The 18,398-nt window shown below is 48.7% G+C and overlaps 3 protein-coding genes across 5 annotated transcripts; 1 reads left to right on the plus strand and 2 right to left on the minus strand.

Annotated features, from left to right (window-relative positions):
- Positions 1–435: 435 nt before the first annotated feature.
- Positions 436–7,722, plus strand: Foxo4 (forkhead box O4). 2 transcript variants are annotated; one of them, XM_047537178.1, is made up of 4 exons: positions 436–1,317; positions 4,891–5,592; positions 5,779–5,947; positions 6,269–7,722. In XM_047537178.1, the coding sequence occupies exons 1-4, from the start codon at positions 865–867 to the stop codon at positions 6,274–6,276; spliced, it is 1,332 nt and encodes a 443-aa protein (XP_047393134.1). In that variant the 5' UTR covers positions 436–864; the 3' UTR covers positions 6,277–7,722. The 2 variants fall into 2 exon arrangements, with proteins under 2 accessions (XP_047393134.1, XP_047393133.1); XM_047537177.1 differs by having other exon boundaries at positions 4,891–5,947.
- Positions 7,723–8,189: 467 nt separating this feature from the next.
- Positions 8,190–9,877, minus strand: CXHXorf65 (chromosome X CXorf65 homolog). Its single transcript, XM_047536088.1, has 3 exons — positions 9,575–9,877; positions 9,178–9,246; positions 8,190–8,636 (listed from the first exon to the last, which is right to left on the minus strand). Exons 1-3 carry the CDS (start codon positions 9,675–9,677, stop codon positions 8,362–8,364), a joined length of 447 nt encoding a protein of 148 aa, XP_047392044.1. The 5' UTR covers positions 9,678–9,877; the 3' UTR covers positions 8,190–8,361.
- Positions 9,878–10,659: 782 nt separating this feature from the next.
- Il2rg (interleukin 2 receptor subunit gamma) lies at positions 10,660–14,560 on the minus strand. 2 transcript variants are annotated; one of them, XM_047536087.1, is made up of 8 exons: positions 14,393–14,560; positions 14,019–14,172; positions 13,619–13,800; positions 13,281–13,420; positions 12,667–12,829; positions 11,811–11,907; positions 11,487–11,556; positions 10,660–11,144 (listed from the first exon to the last, which is right to left on the minus strand). In XM_047536087.1, the coding sequence occupies exons 1-8, from the start codon at positions 14,505–14,507 to the stop codon at positions 10,950–10,952; spliced, it is 1,116 nt and encodes a 371-aa protein (XP_047392043.1). In that variant the 5' UTR covers positions 14,508–14,560; the 3' UTR covers positions 10,660–10,949. The 2 variants fall into 2 exon arrangements, with proteins under 2 accessions (XP_047392043.1, XP_047392042.1); XM_047536086.1 differs by having other exon boundaries at positions 14,369–14,559.
- Between the last annotated feature and the right edge of the window lie 3,838 nt (positions 14,561–18,398).

Here is an 18,398-nt window from a genome sequence, read left to right on the forward strand (position 1 = left end):
AAAGAGTTCGCGACGACCTCTAATAATTAAAGTTCCACCTCCCCATATCCTGCCACGCCGCTCTCCTGCCGCCCATACCCAGCTCCTGGTCCCGAGGTAGGACGGGAGATGTAGTCATCAGGACAGACCAGGGTGGCACGACTGAAGAACTCGGTTTCCCAACTGGCTCTCCAGGCGCGTGCGCAGATGGCTGCCCCGGCGAGTGGTAAACAGAGACGTCAGGCGGGGGCTGCTGCTTGGAGCAAAACAAAAGGGAAACCCGGGGGGCGGGGGGGTGGGGGGGTTTGATAGGGGAATCGGTGCAGGAATAAGGGAGGCTGGGGCCGCGAGAACCTTGACCCTATTAAGAGTGACCAGAAGGGAAGAGGCGGGGGGAGGGGGAGCCAGGGGAGGGGCAAGTGACGCGGGGGAGCGGGGCGTGGGGGAGGGCAGTGATCCGGGTGGAGGAAATTTGGGAGGAGTGTCCGGGGGGCAGCAACTTAAAAGGGGGAGGGAACTGCGGCTGAGGAGACGTTCGGTGATGGGAGCGCAATGTATGAGGGGATACCGTGCCTCAGGTTTAAAAGAGCAGGAAGCTGAGTGAGAGGTTGGAGAAAAAGTGTCTTCGCTAGGCGGAGGTTACAGGTGGTGTCTAGGCAAAGAGCTCTGAGGCTGCAGACTGTAGTAGGGAAGGGGATCAGAGAACTGTGTGGAAGGGACAGTTTTGGGGGCTAGCGTCCTGGGGCGAGGGGGAAGTTCGTGACTTTTTGGGGACTGGCAGGAATGTGCCTCCTGGCCCTCGGTGCTTCCCCCCTGGGGGGAGGCATGGTGAGGGACTGTGGCAGGCTCCACTGAACGCTGAGCCGCGGAGGTCCAACTCCACGTATGGATCCAGGGAATAAGAATTCAGCCACAGAGGCTGCTGCGATCATAGACCTCGATCCCGACTTCGAACCCCAGAGCCGTCCCCGCTCCTGCACCTGGCCCCTTCCTAGACCAGAGCTCGCTACCAAGCCCTCCGAGCCGCCCGAGGTGGAGCCAGGTCTGGGAGAGAAGGTACACACGGAGGGGCACCCAGAGCCGATCCTGTTGCCCTCGCGGCTCCCAGAGCCGGCAGGGGGCCCCCAGCCGGGGATCCTGGGGGCTGTAACAGGTCCTCGGAAGGGAGGCTCCCGCCGGAATGCCTGGGGAAATCAGTCATATGCAGAACTCATCAGCCAGGCCATTGAAAGCGCCCCGGAGAAGCGACTGACACTCGCCCAGATCTATGAGTGGATGGTCCGCACTGTGCCCTACTTCAAGGACAAGGGTGACAGCAACAGCTCAGCAGGATGGAAGGTAACTATGACCCCCTTACCTCTGTCTACCTACCCCTGGGCCTCTTAGCCCTCTACCTCCTACTCTGGGGCCTCTTTTACCATCCCACCCCACCCCTTTGGGACGCCCAGAGATCCACCTTCAATCTTAAGTTAGACAAACATTTACTTAGTACATAGTATATGCCACACTCAGCTTGATGCTGGAGAATCACAGATGAATTAAGACACTGTCCCTGCCTTGAAGAAAATCAAATTCTCTACTCCCTGCTCAACACTCCCAGCACCTTGGCTTGGGCTGCCCCAAACATTTATTCCCACAGAGAAGTCTTTATCCTATGTGCAGAAGGAACTGTGTGGATTCCCCACATGAACCTAGCCTTTCCTCCTCCCCCACCTCCACCCCAACACCTTTTCTCCCATTCCTGTGGGATTACTTGGATTCCCTGCTTGCCTCCCAGTAACTCAATGTAGAGGTACTGTTCTGGGATTGCTGTACCCAGGAGGAGGGAGTGGGTGGTAAAAGTTAAAAAGATTTTATTTATGGTGAAAGGTATCTGATCTAACACGGGAAAGGGTCTGTGAGTTGCTACCTGCCTTAGTATTCCCTATGATGCCTAGAAACTCACCCCTCTAAGGGGCTATCCAAGCTTTGGGGGAAAGTCTTTGGTTTATTGTTGAATATTACTCACAAAAAAGGAGGTAGGGCTCTGACTTTAGAGTCGAAGGTTAGGAGTTCCCTTGGCCTTCCATGAAGAAACTAGGGAAAGAACTCACAAGCTACTCTGAAAAAAAATTGTACTGGGAAATATGGGCTCTAATCACAAAGGCTGGCGGGGTGGGGGGGGCTTCTACCCCAACTGACATCTTGTACCTCTGTGGGTGGTGAGGTCAGCATACAACAAAGTACAGAGGGAGGAATGAGCAGAGTGTCTTCCCCTAGGTATGAAAGATTGTGAGATCAGATCTGCAGTGTGCATAGGGGCTGGACACAACAGAAGACAGGACAGCTGACTGAGACCCTTGGCACTATTTCTGGGTAGACTGCCACGCCACAGTCTCAGCTCATAAAGAGCTCCCCTCCTTGGACCCTGCCTACACAGCTGTTTTTCTTTTCCCTTAGGTTCATTTTCCGGGGTAGAAGAAATAACCATGAGTTGTTAGTTATACTGTGGGAGTATATTCCTCCTTAGGATTTACACTTGCATGGGGCTTTATAGTTTACAAAATAGTTTTTACATTTTTCATTTTAGCTGGGCCTGGTGTTGAATGCCTGTAATCCCAGCAACTTCGGAGGCTGAGGCAGGAAGATTGCAAGTTCAAGGCCAGCCTTGGCAATTTAGCAAGTCCCCTGTATCAAAAACAAAATAAAGGGCTGGGATGAAGCTCAGTTGGTAGAGTGCCCCTGGGTTCAGTTCCTAGTACCACTAAAATAATCATTTTATTAATCTTAACTGCAATTCTGAGATTCCACATTTGGCTTATTAGGACATTAAAGTACAAAAGGTTAGGAAACTCACCTACCATCCGTAGAATGAGGACTTGAACTCAGGTCTAACTATAAATCCTGTTTCTCTAAGGATTGCAGGGCTTGCTTTCATTGGAGTGATTGCAAAACCAAATGAGACTGAGTGTGGGGCTTTGGAAGCACCCACCCTGCTCCCTAGGGGAAGCTTCATGCCTGAGTTGGCTTCCCTGATGACATGCCAAGGTTACTCCCACCCCACCAGGGGGCGGCACTCACTTAGAACAAGAAAGCTTCGGTTAGGTGGCGTGGCTTGGGGAGCAATTAGCTGTCACCCTTCCCATCCCCCCCAACGCTCAAAAATTATGGGTTTCTAACCTTTCCCACTTTGGACCTCTCCCACTTGCTAGTTCCAAGGTCTAAAGAAGAGGGGATGAACAAATGGGCCTCAAAGTTGCTAAGTAGTAGGAAAAGGAACGGGCCACCTCAATAGACTCAAAGTTAGAGAATGAGAAAGGGGAGAATCATGGTGCCAGAAGTCACTGTGGTCCTTGGTTACTAAGAGCCCAAGGCTTGAAGAAGCTAGAAGCATCAGTGCAGCCAGAGTATTTGGAGTGCCACAACCACAGGGTCTTAGACAAGTTTGTTGGCTAAAGAGCCCTGGAACAAAAAGCTGCTCAAGCAGCCTTCCCCAGGCAAAGGGTCTCCTTATCTTAGATCACCACCAGAGACACTTGAGTGGTTCCTGGCCGTCCATAGCCTCAGCCTCCTCGTTACTCTACTCTCCTTACTCAAAGCTCTGAGCACTTCTCAGGCTCCTTCTAAATTTCCAAAGAGCTCCATGTGGGAGGTCAAATGCCCCTAAGGGTAGAGATTATGCATAAATTCCTGAGGAGTAGTGGGGGAAAGGAGGTAGGGAGGAGAAAAGAGGTTGGGAGCAGGGACCAAAACTGGCTCTAACTAGCCTGCGGCAACCAGTAAAAATAAGCTGCACAGGGGCTCAAGAAGCTGCCGATCTGGATCTTGCTCCCTGGGCCACTGGGGGAAGAAAAAAGTATGTATCCCAGCAGAATGTCACCAGTGAGGAAGAGAAAACACATGGCTTCCAATACTCAGGAGCTGACAGAGCCTCACGGGGTCTCACCACCTTCGCCGGAGGGCCACCTACCAATCAGGCAACAAATATGTACTAAGAGCTCGGTGTACTGTGGGCCTGGTTCTCTAAAGAGCCACTATTGGGGGCTGTGGGACTGTTAGTGCCCTTGGCACTTACACTTGATGAGACTAATTACATGAAACTATAAGCCACACAGTATAGACTGGGTAAAATTGTGTGGAACAGATTAAAAATACTGTATATGAAATTTGATAGTCAAAGTCAAGCAACCACTTTTATAAAAGTGGTGGGACTAAAGGTTGGTTTTGATGAACAAGTCAGATTTAGAGAGAGGAGATACTTCCTGGGAAAAAGAGGGAGGGTTAGACTGTGCCTTGTGAAGGTAGTTAAGGGTTTTTGTTGCCTATTGGCAGAAATAAGGTTGGGATTCAGAAAAGGTAGGGGGTGTCTTCCAATCCCATAGAGAGATGGGGAATGGAGCACCAGCTGCGCTGAAGTCCCAGTCCCTCAGCCTATTCAGAGAACTGGCCCAGAGCAAGGGTGAGTCCTGGGCTGTTATGACCACTGTTCTGTAATCTACACCTAAGCCTGCATTCAAGGAAAGGGTAGAACTATGGAATGCTTTTTCCTATCTGAACCTAGTTTTTGTTGGGATAGGAATAAGGCTCCTCCATTCCCACCAGCCCCAGGTACCCACCAGAGCCTGGCTTTTCCAGGGTGGGCACCAGACCCTTTGCAGTAGGTTGTTACTTTGTCTCTGTTGCTCCCTGTGTAGAGAAGTCTAGAGGAGAGGCTATGCTGTTTGACCTAAGGGGACTGTGAATGGTCTCCTCCCCCTCTCCTTCTCTGCCTGTCCCCCCCCCCCCCCCCCCCCCCCCCCGTAGTTGACTTTCTTTTATTCTCTGGGACACCCCTCCTGCTATTTCCTCTCCTCCCCTTTGACTAGATTACTGGCCACCGACCTACACACACCTCATGCCTCTTCTCTTTCCTGCTGCCTCTGCCCCCTCCAGAACTCCATCCGCCACAACCTGTCCTTGCACAGCAAGTTCATCAAGGTTCACAACGAGGCCACCGGCAAGAGCTCTTGGTGGATGCTGAACCCAGAGGGAGGCAAGAGCGGCAAGGCACCCCGCCGCAGGGCTGCCTCTATGGATAGCAGCAGCAAGCTGCTCCGGGGCCGCAGCAAGGCCCCCAAGAAGAAACCATCTGTGCTGCCGGCTCCACCTGAAGGTGCCACTCCAACAAGCCCTATTGGCCACTTCTCCAAGTGGTCAGGCAGCCCTTGCTCTCGAAATCGTGAAGAAGCCGATGTGTGGACCACCTTCCGTCCACGAAGCAGTTCAAACGCTAGCACTGTCAGCACTCGCCTGTCCCCCATGAGACCAGAGTCTGAGGTGCTGGCAGAGGAGGAAATACCAGCCTCAGTCAGCAGCTATGCAGGGGGTGTCCCTCCCACCCTAAATGAAGATCTAGAGCTGCTAGATGGGCTCAATCTCACATCTCCCCATTCCCTGCTATCTCGGAGCAGTCTCTCTGGCTTCTCTTTGCAGCATCCTGGGGTTCCTGGCCCCTTACACACCTACAGCGCCTCTCTCTTCGGCCCAGCAGAGGGGCCCATGTCAGCAGAAGGGTGCTTCTCAAGCTCCCAGTCTCTGGAGGCCCTGCTCACCTCTGATACTCCACCACCCCCTGCTGATGTCCTCATGACCCAGGTAGATCCCATTCTGTCCCAGGCCCCCACACTTTTGTTGCTGGGGGGGATACCTTCTTCCAGTAAGCTGGCCACAGGAGTTGGCCTATGCCCCAAGCCCCTAGAGGTTCCAGGCCCCAGCAGTCTGGTTCCCACCCTTCCTATGATGGCACCACCTCCAGTCATGGCAGGTGCTCCCATCCCCAAGGCCCTGGGAACTCCTCTGCTCACACCTCCTACTGAAGCTGCCAGCCAAGACAGAATGCCTCAGGATTTAGATCTTGACATGTATATGGAGAACCTGGAGTGTGACATGGATAACATTATCAGCGACCTCATGGATGGGGGTGAGGGACTGGACTTCAACTTTGAACCAGGTATGGTTCCCCCTAATGACTGTAGCATCTCAAAACCTATGTCCACTCCTAGATGCCCAGTTAATCCCATCATCTGAGCCAGGGAGAGATTTAGAACAAGGGGAAAATGGAGCTCTTGGGGAATTGGAGAAGATGTCACATTAGAGTGACAGTTTCCAAATGAGACCACCAGGCCCCTCAGCAGTACCCACGGAAAGCAGCACAGAAGGGGTGTGTTTGGAGGCGGGATTCTCAGTTTTCCTAGCTGTGAATATGAACAGTAGGAAGTTGGCTTGCCCCAGATGAATCTCTTACCTTGCCCTCCATTTCTTCTTCCCACAGATCCCTGAGTCATGGCTGGAAGCTTTGTCCCCTGCTTCAGAGGTGGAGCCAGGCGTGTCTATATCCACTCTTTTCCCTTGAGCCCTCCCCAGGAATTTGGGACCCTGCTTTAGAGCTAGGGTGGGGTCTAATCACACACGGGTGTTGAGGAAACTATAAAGAAAAAGCTGCCCCATATGGGGAATATGGGGGAGGGGGCTGGGAGGGGAAAGGGAAGAGGGTTTATTCTCACTGTGCCAATTAGGGGGTAAGGCCCTTTCTCAGGAGCCATCCTCGGCTTCCCCCATACCCACTCCCTAGGCTTTGTAGCAGGGGCCAGCAATGCTGTTGGAAATGTGAAGTCACCAGTGGCCTTACCCCTGCCTTTGGGAGCAGGAATTTTTTGTAGAGAGTCTTATCTGAGCTGGGCCAGGCTAGGTTGAGCCTGGGGTTTTTATGCAGTGGCCCCTTAGGCCAGTGGTGTGGGGTGGGTGGGGGGAACAGGGGACCTAGAAGGGCCAAGGTCTGAGCACTGGAGTGGCTCGCCAGGCCAATCACCTTTGGAAAGCTACAGATAACAGAAAGGCTTTTTATAAACTTTTAAAGAAATATAAACACAAATATAGAGATTTTTAACAGTGGCAAGGTGCTAGTGATTGGGGAGAATGCTTTTTTTTTTCTTTCTGAAGGCTTTGTCATAGTGACATGATACAAACACTACAGACAATACTATGGGAGACATGGGGAAGTTGGGGAGAAGTGGGGAGCAATAAGTGAACATGGGTTAAGAGCTCCCATTTGGACCAGGTCTAGAGAAGGGTCTGTGCATAAATAGATTGGAGTTTCCCCAGGGAAAAACCTAAGCCACATCCCCTCATTCTGTCAACTTGTGCCTGGGAGAATGTGGCTTTGGGGTACAGCCACACTCTTGTATGCCCCAATGTGGGTTTGTGCTATACTGAGGGAGAATGAATCGAAGGCCTGGAATTAGCTTGGGGCCTGGGAGGGGGCGGGAGGGGGGAGAAGAGAAGGAGGGAAGGATTTAGGGTGATAAAGTTAGGTACAGAGACCTCCCTGTTTAAGGCCCCTGACAGCTGTCCCTGCCCTTCTTCCCCTTCCCTGACTACAGGGGTTATGTGGAAGTGTGTGTGGTGGCAGGCAGGGGGGAGGGGAGAAACAGGGAAGGGGGAGCTGGGGAGCTTGGCTGAGGGTCTGGGAAATGAGCAGGGATGGGGGGAATGTGGATCAGGTTTACTAGCACCTGCCAGGGAGGCCATCTGGGGCTCCTTCTCCACCCCAGCCCCCAAAGCAGCCCCTCCCCCAGTGCCCTTTGCATTGTCCCCTCCCCCACCCCTGCTGTGGGTTCCCATCATTTCCTGTGTCAGCGCCTGGCCTACCCAGATTGTATCATGTGCTAGATTGGAGTGGGGAAGTGTGTCAAATCAATAAATGAATAAATTCAATAAATGCCTATAACCAGCTCTGGTTTCTGCTGCTTTGCTGCTCCCCTGGATAAGGGGGAGGGAGCGGGAAAGGCGAAGGGCAAGTAAGTCGAAGGGCAGCGGGAAGGACTGCCCAAAGGCAGATAGGTGGGGGTGGGGAAATTTCAGCCTGGGAGGTAGTGGAGTATGGTGGGGGAGGGCCACCTAACCCCAGCAGGAGTAGGCGGGCTGCAAGATAGGCCTCCCAAGGGGAGGTAGTCTGGTTTGACAAGACCCCACCCCCTACTCCGTCCCTCAAAGGCTCATTGTACCAGACTTCAGTCTTTCCTCACCCCCACCCATGTGCTCGCTACAGCCCTCTCCTGCTGATCCCGTCCACCCTCCCCGGGGCCTGGGGCCTACTTAAGCTTTAGTGCAGATATTGGGAGAAAGAGTCTGTCTTTAAAAAGAAACTTCACGTTAAATTCCAAGAATTTCATACCCAAAATTATTGCTCTCACTTGGTCACTTTATTGAGTTAGCGATGTTTATCCCTCCTACCGAGATAGTCTGTTCTGGTCTTAAAGGGAGGGCCCCTGCGAGTGGGAGGGGGCCCATCTTCATCTGATCTTCCTGATTTGGACTGGAAAGGGAAAGTCAGTAGATAAACAAAGAGGCCCTGCAGGGAAGGTTTCAACAAACTGGGACCAAAGGGGAGACAATAGAAGTTAGGGACATGTCTTGGTCAAAGGTATAGAATTTGCAAAGGAAATTCATCCCAGGGGGCCGAGGTGAAGGAAACTTCAGTGGTCTAGTGGGGAGAGGGGAGTGCTGGAGTGGGCCACATGTGGAGAGTCTTACTGGAAGATTGAGGGTGGATTCAATTGGAGTGATCTTCTTGGCTTCCAGAGTTCTAAGCATTTTCACTCGGCTCCTCTCCATGAACTCACATTGTGTGCGCAGCGCATCTAGAAACGAGGAAAAAGACAACCATGCCTCTGAGTACTAGAGACCTCACCATCCCATCATTTAAATGATCAATTGGATTAAACTGGCCTAAAATGGAAAGGATGGTGTGGTGATATGGAGATACACAGAGAAGATGGCAGAGACATGGGGCATGGGGAGTGACACATCCACATCGTTTAAATTTCCTAAAGTGGACCTAGACCCTGTCCCCATTCTCTTTTTGCGGTACTAGGAGATTGAACTCAGGGATTCATGTATGCTAGGCAAGCATTCTACCACTGAGCTATATCCCCAGACCTTTTTTATTTTGAGACAGGAACTCACTAAGTTGCCCAGACTGACCTGGAACTTGCCGTTGTCCTGCTTCAGCCTCCTGAGTAGCTTGGAATACAGGTGTGCACCACCACACCTGGCCCTGCCTCTTTTACCTAGGATCCTATGAACTCGCTTTTCATGGTACACTAGTCCCACCCTATATTTTCCATCACACAGTTATGTACAGTACTCTCCATGTTCTTCCCTCCACATCACACTTCTTACCAAGCAGTTCAGGTTCTGGATTCTTCAGGAGGGGCACAAAAGCTCTGTAGGCATTCTCAAGTCTGGTACCTGTAAACATAGCCTTCTGCTATATCCCCAGCCCCTGTCACCCAGTTTCCACCCCTCCGAAGCCCAAGATTTCAGGACTCTAAACACTACCTTGAGTTGGCGTACCTTATTTTCTCCCCTTAGGTATTGACCTGAGGGAAAGTTATGGACTCTAGGCTGAGGTAGGGGAACATAGTATGTGTGAACAAAACCTATTGTCATAGAGGCAGTGCCCTTTCTTAGGCTGACTAGATATGGTCAATTTGAAGGTGCCCTACTTTAAGGACAAGATTTGTGATCCATCTTGAAGGTTTTGCTCTATCTCTGGGGAATATTCCTAAGCCTCTACCTGGTGCCCCACGCTCCACCTTACAAACATAGTAGGTGTCCCGAGCTGTAAGGAATTTGCTGGCATATTCTCCAGGAGTCTTCATCAGGAAAAGCAACTTCATTGTCCCCGATTCATCACATAAATCGATGGTGTCTGGAGGGAGGCCACAGAGTAATCGGGACAGCTAAGGACAGAAGGTGGAAGCAAAAGGGGCCAGTGATCCTACATAAAATGAGTTGGAGGAAGCTGTAGAGATATGAGGAACCTCCCTTAGGAGCTACAGATGCCCCTACTGCTTCTGACCCTTGGCCCTTGGTCACCTCCCCAATCTCCTCACCTGTTTTACGCAACCCCACTTTACTGCGGATGTAATGCAGCAACGGGAAAACAGAGCAATTGGTATTGACAAGAAACTGCTGATTATCTGAGAAGAGAAGGGATGAGGCATGCAGGATCTTCTCTAGTTATACAATCTCCATGATCTCCACTGCTCTCAACCCTCCTGACGCCCATACCCAGATTCCAGCTCTGTGTGACCCCTCACCTCCATGTTTGATGAAGATGAACATGCTCTCAAGATCATCTCACCCTCCAGAGAATACCCTGATGAGTCATGTGGAAGGAGGGTGTTTAGAGGCCCTAGGGGGTCAAGTGGGCCCATAGGGTTGGAGGACCAGAGAGGCAGATGGATCTCATAGGCTGAGGAAGCCCGGACTGGGCAGACTCTGGGGAGAGAACTAGTGGCAGATGTGGATAATCAGCATCCCTAGGGGTGGGGCCTGAGGCTGCAGTTGAGGGATTATGAGGTCAGAAACAGAAGGTAGAGTAAGTATGAAGAAAGAACTTGGGTGGGTGTCTATAAAAGATTTGTGGGGAATGGGAACAACATGGCAAATCTAACTCTGAACTGGACTCTGGAATGAGTACAAAAATGTAATGGAGAAAAATAAGTGTTCAGAACAGCACCCCTTTTGTTAATTTATAGCACTACCCCTTCCCCAACTTGACTCTACTATTCCTTTTTCCTAATCCTGCACCATGCCTCCCACCCTCATTGTATCCCATGTTTCCCCTGCTCCCCACCCCCATGACAGACTTCTTGATGAATGTCAACAGAAACTTTATTTCTTGATTCAGAAACAATCAAAGGGTAGGTGGAAAAGGGGAGGGAAGGGACCAAGGGATAGAGAGAGGGAGATAGTGTCCTGTAAAAAGGAAGGGCCAGATTGGGGGAGATAAGAAACATGTACAGGATAAAGGGGCAATTCAAAAGTAGGGGATACTGAATGAAGGGGCAGTTAAGTTACATGGGAAACAGAATTCAAAATTAGCCACAGGAAGTGGCAGTGAGCATTGTTAGTACCACTTGAGGCTGTAGGACCTTGGAGTTCTGTCAGGGTATTGGGGTTTCAGACTTCAGGGTATAACATGGGGGTGCCCAATAAGGGCTATGCTGGCTGGATGGGGAGCCCCCAGGTCCCTCTCCTAAGGCCCCTCCTTTTGGGGGAATCTCACTGACGAGGCAGAGTCGTTCACTGTAATCTGGCTGCAGACTCTCAGCCAGTCCCTTAGACACACCACTCCAGGCCTAAAGACAAATATTTCCAGGTCAGAGGTCAGTTAGGGGCAGGAAGCAAAAGACCCAGGCTTGGTGCCAAAGGAGCTCTCATGATGTCTGCAATCACTATGATTACGGAAGGGGTGCCCAGATTCCTTGAACCCCCAATACTACTGTTTCCATTCATCTCACACACACCATAATCTATTCTTTTGTGTGTCTCTCTCTGTCTAGCCCATCCCCCATTTGGTCAGCCACATCCTGACAGTTAGTGCAGGCCCCCCTTCACTCTGTCCAAACCCCCCCACCCAGTCTTGCTGGCAGGCAGTTAGCAGTTGACAGACTGCAGTATGCTTATGACAGCATTCTCACCGAAAAGTTCCCGTGGTATTCGGTGACCAGATCCTCTAGGTTCTTGAGGGTGGGAATTCGAGGCATTGTCCTGAGTGGGGGAGCAAGCCAGAACAGGAAAATGTAGGTTAAAGGTCTTTCGTTATCCTTCTCCCAGTTGCCCCATATGGATGGAAGGGATTCCATGTTTTCTGTGCCCATAGCTTCCTCCCACCACCATGCCCTGTTGAGTGATCTCTCATTCCTCACTATCCTGTTCTCTACACCTGAAGACCCTGAAATAACCTTCCTCCACTATTCCCAGTTATCCCCATCTCAGTTTTTCTGGGCTTCCTGAAATCTTACCGTTCCAGCCAGCAATACACACAGATGAGACTAAAAACCAATCCCATGGAGCCAATGGGGATAAGCACAGCCTCCAATGCAAATGATGAAGGATTCTCTACAGAAAAAAAGGAAAGGAAAAAGGGCCTTACATTTGTGGTGCCTCTATGATTAGGCACCAGGCACTGTGCTAAACACACTCCCTGTACTTAATCTTCACAACAACCACTGAGAGGGAGGAAAAATCCTTATCTATATTTAACAGATGAGGAAACAGAATCAAAGGGGTCAGTCTGGTTCCAAGGCCATCTTCACCATGTAGACTCTTTGGAATGCTGTGGGGAAATATTACACATTCCATACCCCCCTGAGCACCCTTTGGTCTCCTTCTCAATCCACTCCCTTACTCTGGTGATACATTGACCCAACCCTACACAGAAAAAACCTTGCTTCCTTGGGGTTGAGGTTGAAAAGTGAGGGGAGGAGGGGCATCAAGTTTGGGGGATTAGGAATAAGAAGCATAAGACAGGGCTGGGGTTGTGGCTCAGTGGTAGAGCACTCCCCTAGCATGTGTGAGGCCCTGGGTTTGATCCTTAGCACTGCATAAAAATAAACGAATATAAAAATAAAATAAAGGTATTCAGCCCACCTACAGCTAAAAGACAGGGCTGGGACTCAGTGGTAGAGCGTTTGCCTAGCACATGTGAGGCACTGGGTTTGATTCTTAGCACTGCATAGAAATAAACAAATAAAATAAAGGCATTCTGTTCATCTATAACTACAATTTTTTTTTAAAAAAAGAAGCATAAGACAGTAGTATTAGGAAGACTGGGGTGCGAGGCTCATAGCTTGGGGTCATGTATTTGACCCATTTTACCATTTGAAGTATTGCTCCCCCAGTGGATTGGGTGGCTCCATTCACTCCAATGCTGAGCACTTCCACAGAGTGGGTTAAAGCGACTCCGAACCCGGAATGTGTACAGTTTCTGCCCATCCACACTAGGCAGGGAGAACCTGTGTCTGTGATACACTGGTTGTTCCTTGGAAAGAAAGAGTGAGGAAAGATGAAGTAAGAATTAAAGTCCTGCCTACACTACAGTGTCATGTTCCAGTTCTTTTAAATTCTGTTTCTTCCCAGTTCTGAAGAAACCCTGTTCTGATTCTTCCCAGTTCTACTGCTTCCCTTCTCTCTTGACTATTCAATCCACACAGCTCCCTTTACTGACCTAAATCTAATGCCTTCCCTCCAGATCCCCTGAATGGCTTCCTTTTGTTTTCTTGTCTATCTGGTGTCAGGAAGCCTATGGGTAGTGAAACCTAAATGAAAACTCACTGGTGATGATAGGGAAAATGGTTGAAGGGGTGGTACACAGAGAAGCTGGGAGGCAAAGAACAGGAGCTTGGTATTAGGTGCTCCTATCTGGTCAGCTGAATCTTTTATTCCATACTTATTTGACCTTAGCTGCTGCATTCATGTCCCCAGTCACTCACAGTCCAGCTGCGATCCCGGTCACTCCGGTACTGCACCAAGTGCTCCAAACAGTGGTCCAAGTATCTGCTGTTCCATTTCAGTTCTAGCTGGGATTCACTCAGGTTCTGAAGTGTTAGATTCTCCGGAGCCCAGGGGATCACTGGAGATATGTGTGCATGTGTGGTCATTCCCCTGGCCTAGACAAGTCAGGATCTTGAAGGTAGTGCCTACCTTATCCCTCCTCCCATCCCCATCCCTACCCCCTCCCTACCTCCTCCTTCCTGCCCATGTACAACAATGGGGAAAGAACACCACTCCACATATCCCAATGCCTCTTGACTACTTCTTTCCAAATTACCCAGATTCTGCAGTTTTAGCTCCCATTCAGTCTGCCTCTTGGGTTCCTGGGGGTCCCGGAGCTGGACCACAAATGTTTGATAGAGATAGATCTCCTCTTTTTGAAACCAACAGCCAGAAGTGATCGCTTCTGAGAACAGATAGTGACCACACTCCCGGACTTTATTATCAGACTTCTTGTACCTAGAGAAAGGTTGGAAGGAAGAGGAATGGTGGGGCAAATTTGGGTACTGCAGTTGTCCACAGCCTAGCCTCATCTAGTCTGAACTGACTTAAATTTCATGAGAAAACAGAGGGGTGTCTGGGAGGTTGGTTACCCTCTTTCTAGGACCCCATGTAGTCCTTCTCATCCAGCCCACCTCCTCTCTTTCCCCTGAACAATCCCCTTTTCCCTCTCATACCAATAGTGCAGAGTCAGGTTAGTAGGCCGGGGCTCAGAGCTGCTGTTCCAAATGCAATTCATGTACTCGACATTAAACACAAAGCACTGAACCTCTGGTAGGGGCAGAGTAGTAACATTAAGGCACCCAGGGTTCATAGAGGTCAGGAAGAGATCTAGGTGGGGGAGAAAATGGAGTGGGGGAGGGAAAGAAAAGAAATGATGGTCAGAAAAAGGAGTAGTGTGAGGTGGAGTACCCTTCCCTTGTCCTCCCCATTCCACTCTTCATTGTAGCCCACATTGTTGTAATAGCCACTGGGCAGGTTCCAGATATCTGTATGGCCCCTTCCCATAGCCCCCCTCTCCACCAACCTCCTCCAGTCCCAGATTTCCCACCAGCTGTGGTGTCTTCATTCCCACTGGGTGTGAGAACCGAGGAGTTCAGCCCCACCCCCAGCAGAAGCAGCTGCAGGAATAAGAGGGATCTGAGTGGCAATGATGGCTTCAACATGGTGCTTGCTCTTCGTTTCCCGGGTGTAGTCTGTGTCGGGAACCTGGGCCCCTCACCCGCTAGCCCTCCCTACCCACACATTTCCTTCTATCATGGCTTCCGGTGGAAAGAACCTTAGAAACCAGGGCTTTTCAGAGGGTGTGGCAAATGTGTTCAGTGACAAGGCTAAGTCTTCCGGGAGGTTAGGTGCTGCTATAAAAGATGGTGTTATGTAGAGACTAAAGTCACAAACTCAAGTGTCCTCAGATCATCTAGATCCTGGGAAGGATCTGTTCACCCCCACTGCCACAGTTCCCAGTGACCTTCTCTTCTAATTCTCTTTTATAGTGGAGGGTCTGAACACCCCCACACCCTGCCATCATATGCTATGATCCTTCCTTGGCTCAGTTGCCCCTAAATCTCTATCAAAGCTCTACTGTCTTGGGAGGATGGAAAATACTGTTTTGGCTCCTGCGGGCACATATATAGCTGTCTTTCCTCTGACCTAATCTGAACCAGAATACCCACCCTTAGCTGCTGCCTGAGCTGGGTCCCTGTGGAGACTGGTAAGCAGGTCTGACTTTAGAAATGGAGAATCAACAATACTAGCTTCAGACTCCCCATCTTCCTCCAAATCTGCTTTTCTTCCTGTCTTCCCTCTGAGTTAACAATACCGTCACCCTCTCAGTCACCCAGACTTAAAACCTCAGGATCCTCTTCAACTCCCCCCACCCCACCCTGAGAATCCAATCAGCCCTGCTTCTGTGGTGTTTCTCCCAGCAGTTTCCTCCTTTCCATTACCACAGCCACTGTGCTAAATCAGCCTTTCATTACCTCTAGTCATGATTATTACTGGAACCCACTAGCTGGTCTTCCTTTCTAAAGGCTCTCTGCTTTCTAATCCATTCTCCATTCTGTGGCCAGATTTACCTTGCTCACAAACAGAGCTGAGTGGAGAAGCTATTTACAGAAATTGTTTATCCGGCAAACATTTATTGAGTCTTTAATATGTGCCAGGCACAGTGCTTATGTTCTGAGAATATACAGACAAATAAGACATCCTCATCATTCTAGAAGCTCATAGATAAGTGGGAAAGACATAAACAAACAACACAATATAGCATAATAAGTTCAATAACATAGATGTGCTCCAAAGTATGTGAGCACAGAAGAGGAAGTAACTAAATTTACCAAGATGGAGGGGGAGGGGGAGTTCAGGAAAGCTCTGCTCAAGAGGTGTTCTTTGAGAGAAACTGACAGAATGAAAGTAATTTTACCAGACAGAAAAGGGGATAGGAAATCAGGTGGAAGAAAGGTGCACTTGATTGGGTGTCTCAAGAAAACTGGATTATAGCCTATAGTTCCAGCAACTCAGGAGGCTGAGGCAGGAGGATCAAGAGTTCAAAGCCCGCGTCAGTAATGTAGCAAAGCCCTAAGCAACTCAGCGAGACCCTGTCTCTAAATAAAATACAAAAAAGGGCTGGGGATGTGACTCAATGGTTGAGTGCCCCAGGGTTCCATCCCAGGTACCAAAAAAGAAAAAGAAAGAAAGGAAAGAAGAAAAACTGGATTATATGGTCCAGAATATATTAGTTCACTAAGGCTACCATAGCAAATTACCCCAAACTGGGTAGCTTAAAAGAACTGAAATTTATTTTCTCATAGTTTTGGAGTCCAGAAGTCTAAAATTAAGGTATTTTGAGAATTTGTTCCTTCTGAAGGGTCTGAGGAAGAATAGGTTTCATGCCCCTCTCTTAGCTTTTGGTGGCTGCTGGCAAACTTTGGCATTGTTTGGTTTGTAGACACATTACTCAAATTTCCTCCTTTGTCTTCACATAACCTCTTTTCCCCTGTGTCTCATTTACCCTTCTCTTCTCTTGTAAGGACACTTGTCATTAGATTTAAGGTCCACCTTAATCCAGGATGTTCTCATCTGGAGCTCCTTACCTTAATTATTTTTGTCAAAGAAGGTCACATTCACAAGTTCTGAGTGGACAATATCTTTTTGGGAGTCACCATCCAACCCACTACAGAGGGCATTATCCAGCTCAAAAGACTTCAAAAGCTACTCATGGCCAGGCATGGTGGTACACACCTGTAATCCCAGCTACTTGGGAGGCTGAAGCAGAAGGATCACAAGTTCAAGAACAGCCTCAACTAATTGACACCTTGTCTCAAAAGTAAAACAGGACTGAGTATGTAGCTCAGCAGTAGAGTGCTTGCCTAGCATACACAAGGTTCAGTTCCCAGAATTGTGAAATACAGACATAGCTATTCATGACCTTCAAAAAAACTGCAAGTTGCTATCATCAACTCCAGTCACACTGGATACCTCATTATGCATTTACTCTCCGTCTGGGTCTGAGTGGGTTTAACCTCCTAAATTTCTTTAGGTTAAAATCCTATTAGAATGGTCAAAATCCAGAATATTGGTAACACCAAAGATAGCAAGGATGTGGAGCAACAGAAATTCTCATTCATTGCTGGTGGAAATGGGAATAGAAGACTCTGGGTTCATCCCCAGCAGACAAAAACAAAACAAAACAACAAAAAAAAATCCAGGCTTTGGGTGATAATGATGTGTCAATGTAGGTTCATCAGTTGTAACAAATGCACCACATGCACCACTCTAGGGCAGGGACGTTGATAATGGCAGAGATATGCATGTAGGGGGAGGTATATGGGAATTCTCTGTACCTTCTGCTCAATATTGCAATAAACCTAAAACTGGTCTAAATTAATTCTTTTTTTAAAGTCCTTCAGAGCTAGGTCAAATGTTATCACTTCCAATATATTTTCCTCTTCCCAATTAGAATTAACGTTTCTCCCCACTGTGATTCAGTAACATTTTGTTATTGCTATTTTACTTTTTTTAAGTTGTCAATGGACCTTTATTTTTATTTATTTATTTGTATGTGGTGCTGAGGATCAAACCCAGTGCCCCATACCTGCTAATGTGGTACTTTAGCTGTCTTTTCTCTAAAAGACAATGCCATAATAGAATGTTTTCTCTGGAATCAAGAAAGAATCCTAGTCCCAGCTCTGTTACTTTAGTAGATGGGAAGCATTCGACAAGAAAATTTTCCCTCTGAAAATCAGCTTCTTGCCTGTAATCCCAGTGGCTGGGGAGGCTGAGGATGAGGCTGGAGAATTGAAAATTCAAAGCCAGCCTCACAGTTTAAGCAGATCCTGTCTCCAAAAAAAATTTTTTAAAGGGGGCTGGGAATGTGGGTCAGTGGCTAAGTGCCTCTGGGTTCAATACAAAAAAAAAAAAGAAGAAAAGAAAACAAAAGGAGAGAGAGAGAGAAAGGAAAGAAAGAAAGAAAAGAAAAGAAAATCAGCTTCGTTATCCACAAAATGGAGACAATTACAATCCCTAGATCATGGGGCTGTTTGCGGATTAAAGGTAATAAAGTCAGAAAAGCATGTTACTCAGTAGGTGCCTCTTTACCTAAAGCAAAGGTTCTTAACCTGGTGTTCATTGACACATTGGGGATACAAGGATGCGCTTCAGGGTGTCTATCGAGTATTTAAATTTTTCTGGAAAGAAGGTCTACAGCTTTCATTTTTACCTTAAAAGTTTAGCGAACCAAAAAAGGTTAGGAACCTTCAAGGAGACCATAAAGGACTTGAGGGATTAAAGCCAGCATTTCAGAGTTTAACAGGTGTTTTCTTGTGCATACCTAGTTTCTAATGTTAACAACAGTCCTTTGAAGGAGGTATTAGCATACCCATTATCCAGATGCAGGAATTCTAAGGGATTTGTAAGAGTTTTAAGCAGTGCAAACATTATTGAATACCTATTCTAGGCCAAAAGCAGAGAGAGGCGATTGGAACCTAATTCCCAGTCAGAACTCGGCACCACAGATGCCAAGCGCTTCGCAGATCTGCACTTTCAACAAGGTACACAAG

The sequence above is a fragment of the Sciurus carolinensis genome, chromosome X (genome assembly GCF_902686445.1).
Source record: "Sciurus carolinensis chromosome X, mSciCar1.2, whole genome shotgun sequence".
Taxonomy (NCBI): Eukaryota; Metazoa; Chordata; class Mammalia; order Rodentia; family Sciuridae; genus Sciurus; species Sciurus carolinensis.

Coding starts and splice junctions, on each gene's coding strand:
- CXHXorf65 (XM_047536088.1), bottom strand. CDS start 9,677: ATGAAGTTGCTTTTCCTGATGAAGACTCCTGGAGAATATGCCAGCAAA. Junction 9,247..9,574: donor GGTGGAGCGTGGGGCACCAG/GTAGAGGCTTAG, acceptor CTATGTTTACAG/GTACCAGACTTGAGAATGCC. Junction 8,637..9,177: donor TCCAGAACCTGAACTGCTTG/GTAAGAAGTGTG, acceptor CCTCGTTTCTAG/ATGCGCTGCGCACACAATGT.
- Foxo4 (XM_047537177.1), top strand. CDS start 865: ATGGATCCAGGGAATAAGAATTCAGCCACAGAGGCTGCTGCGATCATA. Junction 1,318..4,890: donor ACAGCTCAGCAGGATGGAAG/GTAACTATGACC, acceptor TGCCCCCTCCAG/AACTCCATCCGCCACAACCT.
- Il2rg (XM_047536086.1), bottom strand. CDS start 14,507: ATGTTGAAGCCATCATTGCCACTCAGATCCCTCTTATTCCTGCAGCTG. Junction 13,801..14,018: donor AACCTGACTCTGCACTATTG/GTATGAGAGGGA, acceptor ACCTTTCTCTAG/GTACAAGAAGTCTGATAATA. Junction 12,830..13,280: donor ACCGGGATCGCAGCTGGACT/GTGAGTGACTGG, acceptor TTTCTTTCCAAG/GAACAACCAGTGTATCACAG.